Below are 7,203 nucleotides of genomic sequence, written 5' to 3' on the forward strand. Positions count from 1 at the left end.
ATCCTTTGCATGAAAGAAAAAGCTCGTGTGGTTGTGTCTCAACTCTCGGTGAGTGACAAGAGCTCTTACACATGTATGGTGGAGGCTCTTCGCAAGAAAATCGGCATGCGTCAGGTTCCCGAAGCCGCTAAAGCTATGCTCAAAGCGCAACGAAGAAAGGTGGGAGAAAGTTTGTTAGATTTAAGTATTGATATTAAACGCTTGTGCGGGGAGGCTTACCCGACTTTGAGCTCGGCTAGTTTGGAGCAAGCTTGTGTAGATCATTTCACTGATGCAATTGGGGCGACACTTGCAAAGGACGTAATTCGCTCTAAACCCTCGACCCTAGATAAAGCCACGTCAGAAGCTCTAGAGCTCGAAGAATTAGAACTCAGAGCAGTGAGAATGAGAGAAAGGGTTGTGAGTGAAGTGTCAACCCACGAGAAAGAAGCTTGCCAAGTGCAAAATCCCCTCTACCAGGTTGGGCCCCAGAGCTTTCGACTATGATTGCGTCCGCTACCGCAAAGGCAGCGGCCGAAGCAGTGGTTAATGCCATCCCTTCAAGCGGCACTCGAAGAAACTACATTCCCCTCAGTTGGGACTCGCTAATAGCAGGGGCAGGGGGTGTTGGACATGTGGGTCAGTGTATCATTTCCAGAGGGACTGCCCGCAGGGAGAGGGACAGGTCGTAAAACCAAGTCGCTCCCCGCCCGAAGACCAAGTGCCAGTGATACACATTAGTTCCATTCAGTCTAACGTGTTGTTACTTGACTGCAAGATAAAAGGGGTCCCTGTGACTGCCGTAGTGGACTGTGGTAGCCCAATCTGTATTTTTAGTGACAAAGTTTTTAAGTGCATTGCTTTTAACGGGGTCCTAGCGAAGGTCGGATCCAAGGTCGTGGTCGCCGAGGGCTCCCAGCTGAACATCTGGGAACAGTGGAACTAGACATGGCCTTCAAAGGGATCAGAGCTAAACAGTTATTCTATATTTGTGACAACCTCAAGCAGAGTGCCCTTCTTGGGGTAGACTTTTTAAGGGACAATGGGTGTGTTGTCGACTTTAACGAGAGAACCCTTCGCGCTGGAAACACAGAGGTGTAGTTGAGAGATGAATCAAGTTGGCAGGTGCACAGAGTCTCCCTGGTAGAAACTGTTACCATTCAGCCAGACCAAAAAGTTGATCTCATTTGCCGGGTCAATGGGGAAAATTTAGAGGGAATTCAGGGAGTCCTTGAGCCCATGGACAAATTCTTTGAGAGGTTTCCAATTGCAGTGCCCAGTACTCTATCCTTGGCCAATGAAGGGTCGGTTCCAGTCCGCTTCTACAACTATTCTGGGCGGCCGGTTACAATCTACAAGGACACAAGTGTGGGGGAGTTCTGTCCAGCCGTAGAGGGTGGCCAAGCAATACAGACAACGCGAAACTATAGGGTTGAGTCCGCCACCGATGATAGCGGTGAAAGAACAGTGAATTGCAATGCACTGTCGGTCGAATCGGAGCCGAGTTGGGATATAGTTGACGAGATGGGGCAGCTATTCCCTATAGATGATGATCAGATAACGGACGATCGAAAGCTGAGCGTGTGGAAAATCATGGCCAAGCACTCTAACGCAGTATCCAAGGGACCACACGATATTGGCCACTGCACTAAGGCACAGCTTAGAATTAACACTGGGACTGCACCCCCTTCAAGACTTCCACTGCGCCGCTTTTCACCTCAGCAGGAGAAGTACATAAGAGAGGAGACACAAAGGTTACTTGAGAGAGATGTAACAGAACCGTCAACCAGTCCTTAGAGCGCTCAGGTCGTCTTAGCTTCTAAGAAGGATGGCTCTTACCGTTACTGTGTTGATTTCCGTAAGTTAAATAGTGTCACTGTTAAGGAACCCTACCCTATTCCGAGGTTGGAGGACATGATCGATATTCTTGCTGGAGCAAAGTTTTTCTCAACCGTGGACTTTGTCTCTGCCTACCATGCTTTCGAAATTCACAATGATGACAGGGAGAAAACAGCTTTCTCTACAAAGCAGGGGCACTGGCAATGGAAACGTGTTCCCTTTGGGCTTTGTGACGCAGCTCCTTTTTTTGTGCGACAGATTGCCAGTCTCTTAGCGGGAATGGCATGGGAAGAACTATTGGCATTCTTTGATGACGTCCTCATCTTTGGTGCCACGTTTGCCAAGCACTGTGAGTCCTTGGACCGTGCTCTCTCCCTTATAGAGGAGGCTGGGTTGAAGGTGAAGCCAGAGAAATGCTGTATGCTACGACAACGCGTACCTTTTGTTGGTCATATCCTGTCAGCGGAGGGAGTTTCCACAGATCCTGAAAAGATTTCCGCAGTGAAATCCTGGCCACCACCAACCAATGTGTCTGAGTTTCGTGTTTTTCTGGGAAAGATCGGCTACTACAGGAAGTTTATTCCGGATTTCGCAACTGTCGCAAGAGGCTAACACGGTCGCCCAGACTGTCATGGACAACTTCGCATGTCGCTTCGGTTGCCCTCGTGGAATACTCAGCGACCAGGGCCGCAATTTTGAGTCTAGGACATTCCGTGGCTTATGCAGCTTGATTGAGTCCGTCAAACAACGGACAACGCCATACCACCGTCAGTTTGATGGGGGTGCGGAACGACTTATCCGTACGGTTACCGGTGTTATTGCCAAGGTTGCGGAGAAGCAAGAGGAGTGGGATCAGTACCCCCCTAAGGTCCTCCTGGCTTTGCGTGCATCCACCCATGAGACGACCGGCTTCTCCCCCAGTATGCTCATGTTCGGCAGGGAACTGAGATTACCTATTGACGCAATGAGGGAGGGGCCTCCTTGAGAACAATCGCGTGATTACCCATCTTTCGTCAAGAGACAGCAAGAAATTCTTAAGGGAGTGTATGGACGAGTAGGGGAAAATCTGCGAGGCAACCTTCGTCACCAGAAAGATGTCTATGACGCGCGCTGCAAGGGAAACGCAAAGCCGTACCAAGTGGGTGATCTGGTGTGGTTAGAGGAAAAGGCCGTTCCGAGGTGGGTACACCGGAAATTCTATCGCCCCTGGTCCAGACCATGGTGAGTAGTGAAGATCATATCTGACGTCACCTACAGGATACAGTGCGAGGAGGTCACACCCACACGGGGAAGACGGAAAACGAGAATGATTGTGCACTGTAACCGTCTTAAACCGTACCCACGGAGACCCCCTCAGCTTCAGCCGAAATTGCATGACGCCGAGAGAGACGCTGGCCAGCGTACGGATCTCAATGTTGGAGAGCATGCTGTGTTGGGGTTACCGTGGGCTCGCGCCGCAGATGCCCTGCCTGGGGGCCCCGCTCCGACTGAGAATGCCGCAGCTGTCAACCGTGAACCGGACCCCCAGCCTAGACGTTCAACCAGAGACCGCCGTGTCCCTGCCTGGATGGGAGACTTTCTCTTAGGGGATGACATTGATAACGCCCTTCCTCCACTAGGGAGGGGGGGGGGGGTGTAACGTTGCTAAGAGACTAGTCTAGTCTCGCCCCAGGACTTCGAGGCGATAATCACGTGCGGTTCGTTGAGAAAGTGTAGACGGCCATTTTGGCTGTGCAGTTGTCGTAGTTGTTTCGAGACGTTATTAAAGAAGAGTTTGATCTCTGTTACATATTAATCTGTTCGGATGTTCTCGGAGAATTTCAGGTCTCAGTGTAAAAATGTCTAGGTGGCTTTTTTTGCCTGGTCTGAAAGTTATAGCAACGTTGACGGTTCTTACTTATCAAGCTGAACCTTTCATCTCGAAAATTCTAGGGGACGTTTGCTTAAAGAATGCTTTTCAACCAAACTCTGGCCAAAATGATAGTTATAAATCTTCAAATTATACGCTACTAGTTTCATCACAATTGACGCCTACTGATCTTAGTAAAATTTCAACGTTCTTCAAGATGGTTTCGAACTTTCTACGCAATCTTTAGTCTCCACTACTTTTCGGAAAAAAAAAGGAAATCTGTTCAGAAAAATGTGTCATGCGCCTCGAAATTAAAGTCTGAGTTCGAATATTTGAAAATTCTAGCCCGACCACCTTCCTTCCGAACAGACATTTGCGGATATTACTGGTTAGGTGGCCTTGAAGAAAGACTGTGGTTTCCAAAAAAAAATAATAAAAATTCATTTTGTGCTTCGCACTTTGAATGATATCTGATTGCTTACTAGATAATTATGAACCATCCACTTAGTCGTAATGGGAGAAGCGTTTAAGGCAATTCAACGTTGCAACTTGGGAATCAGAACCAAATTTAGAAGCAAAAGTGAAAAAAAGAAAATGCGAAATAGGGAAGGAGGGAGGGGGATGAAACTCATTCTTGACTTTTCCGTGAGAGCAAGCGGAAATTCTGGAAAAAAATTAAATTATCAAACAATTTACCCTAATAGTAAATCCATTGATTTACCATCTTTGGGACAAATAGTACTTTTAGAAAACGTTAAGAACAAATTAGAGACGAATTTCTTATCTTGTGAGCGCTATCGAGATTGTTAGCATGATAAACAATGGTCCGAATGGTAAAAGTATGTTTGAAAAAGATTTTGCAAGACTCGACGTTTCAGTGCACCTGGGCGAAATAGTACACTGTACAATTTCTTATGAAAACTGTATGTAAAGACTACCCGTAAAACGTTGTTGACTAACTTTCCTATGCAACGCAATTATTGCACTCAAGGGAACACAGCAGTCCCGGTCTACATTAAAATAGTTTTAAAAAAATATATTACCAACTCTAGTTATTAAACGCACTGAAATGCAAGGTATTGAATAATAGGTAATTAGCGAGTTGAAGGCGAAATCCCTCTTCGTAACCTTCATACTTTGGAATTCAAAGGTGAATATGCACTTCACAGTGACTTTTTAACTCTCGTTCCCAGGCTCCTCTCTCTTCCTCCCCGAAAAAAGTACCCTTGTTGCGGCTGGTCTTGTATCAGAGGCCTCGACTTAATTTTGTCAAGAATAAAATCCAGGTCTTTCTAGGGGAGGGAGAAACTACTTATTTTCTTTACCAAATGGCGCTCACGTTCTTAGGCCAAAGTAGACTCCTAGCTTCGCTGCTTTTGGCTGGCTAAAGACCACTTTCATGAATGGCGACCACTTTTTCATTCTTTTGTTTTTATGTTAATTAAACCAACTGCAACAAAAGAATACCTTATTTGGCCGCCATTATGAAAGAGGTCTACACAGACGTTATTTTTAAAGCAAAATAAATGACTCGTCAGTAGGCGTTGTATTTAAGGAAATTTAAAGATGTTGTGTAATGGCAGTACTTCCAAAAGGATACGGAAAATCGCTAGTTTTTTACGTTTTCCCGCGATTGTTGAAGGAAAGGGATGCAATACGCACTTCTCCAAGTACGACTTGTAGGTCCGTAGTTTGAACGCCTTTATGTACGACCAAATATCAAGCTTGAGAAATAAAGGGGTCCAAGCAGCGATTTTGCAGGTGAAAAAGGCCGAATCTGACGAGGATGGTGACTCGCCGGTTACATTAACTTCTCAATGGGAAGAAAATAGAGGGCGCATTATCCAGGCAGGCCATGAAATAGCTTTCTATCACCTGGATGCATTCTTGTCTTGTGACGACGGAGAGCACAATCTGTTTATCTGCTGTCTAAGAAGAGATTGTAGTTGAGATGTATTGCATCCGTTGTAATAGACATTTCCACGCCAAGTCAGTTAATTTCCACTCCCTACCGGGTTCAGTAGATGAGTTCACTTGAGACAAAAATTTAACTATCGTACCCTTCCTTCCCGTTATCTTTGTGGCCCGCGTTGCTCGAAACGTGGTTAGCGATAACCAGCGTTAAATACCATGGAAACCTATCAGTTTTGATCCGTTAACTACATTCAGCGTTAATGTTAACTTTCTTATTGACTGAAAAGCTGGGAAAGTTCATCGTGAAAACCATCTCCAGGTTGTCCCATATGAAAAATACATTGCGGTGTATGCCCTCGGGAATACTTGGAGAACATCCGAGTGTTCCTTTGCATGAGTCGAACCTGCAGTTACCAGTTTGGATGCTCTGCCACTGAACTATGGGAGACTTGTCGTCCGAACATTATTCAGTTTGTCTGGTAAAGCCTAGTTTTCATATGTCAGGAAATCCCAGACAATCGGGGATTTCGCGGTTTCCCGACCGTTCCAGATTTTGCCGACTAATGAAATCCATGAATCGTAGACATATCCCCGATAATCTCGGATGGTCGGGGACGAATCGAAAAAAGAGGAGGCGTTTCTATTTTCCTGACGTGTCATAGACATCGTCGGCGATCATTCCTCACATATCAAAAACTCAAATTTGTACTGTCGGAGAGGTCAGCGATGGTTTTTAGCTCTTAACCAATCCTCTAAATTGCAAGTTTCAGTTTTGGCGCACTTTTCATTTCCGGTCAAAGTCACTATATATCGGGAGAATCTGGAACACGCGCCTGGCAATTTTCCGATGGGACGGTCGGGAAATTCGTAATCCCCGATCGTCAAGGATTTTCTCGACATATGAAAATGACTAGGCTTAAGTCCTAAATCACTCATTCAACTTTAGTTATTGCCAAAGAAAGAGTTGGATACTGCAGTCTATTGAATTTTCAATCATTGCTTTTTCAGGGTTCTGATTGGCTAAAATTAATCAACCTCGGTTATCAGCTAATATACCCCATGACCTTTAATGGGAAAATTGTAGTCAACACTGGTCGTTTTGTAAAATTGGAACAGTTCTGGGTTTAATGACATTTAACAAACAATTAATCCATTTGCGCTTGCTGGATATTTACCTTCTCATGATCATATTCAACATGTGCACATGAACTTCAAGTCATTGCTAGATATAGTATAGCTACCTAAAAACATTATTTGCATTGACAAAGAGCAATCATTGGAAACATCAGCCTTTCAATTCTCTACTGGCAGATAACAAGGTTTTATCAACTAGTTCAATGTGGTAAAATAACATTTTTCTGCCTTTCTTCATTACAACAATGTGTTTTTTTGCTCTAACCTTAGGCTACTTGATCTTCGCTTTCTTGTTTAATAAAAAGTTTCTTCCTCAAGAATTATGGAGAGTTTGATTAGCCTAATGCCATACTTTTCTCCGCGATCATCGTCTTTGTAGACTTCCAGTGCAAGTCCTTTGCTGATATCCAGTGTCCTGGTATAACTTGTGTCCTTCACGTACCCTCCAACATGCGCAGTGTAGCAATAAGCTCGCCCTTCGTTCACTT

General features: G+C 45.1%; 2 protein-coding genes across 2 annotated transcripts in view; one reads left to right on the forward strand and one right to left on the reverse strand.

Annotated features, from left to right (window-relative positions):
• The first annotated feature begins 2,449 nt into the window (after nt 1-2,449).
• On the forward strand, nt 2,450-2,803 carry LOC138001142 (uncharacterized). Its single transcript, XM_068847806.1, has one exon. The coding sequence runs from the start codon at nt 2,450-2,452 to the stop codon at nt 2,801-2,803; it is 354 nt and encodes a 117-aa protein (XP_068703907.1).
• A 3,893-nt stretch (nt 2,804-6,696) lies between these two features.
• The window catches only part of LOC138000388 (uncharacterized), a 4,667-nt gene continuing 4,160 nt past the window's right edge, over nt 6,697-7,203 (reverse strand). Inside the window, exon 3 of the mRNA XM_068846754.1 lies at nt 6,697-7,203. This exon is cut by the window's right edge and continues 448 nt beyond it. Coding sequence (XP_068702855.1) covers nt 7,010-7,203 — 194 coding nt within the window. The 3' untranslated portion in view covers nt 6,697-7,009.

The sequence above is a fragment of the Montipora foliosa genome, chromosome 4, assembly GCF_036669935.1.
Source record: "Montipora foliosa isolate CH-2021 chromosome 4, ASM3666993v2, whole genome shotgun sequence".
NCBI classification, from domain to species: Eukaryota; Metazoa; Cnidaria; class Anthozoa; order Scleractinia; family Acroporidae; genus Montipora; species Montipora foliosa.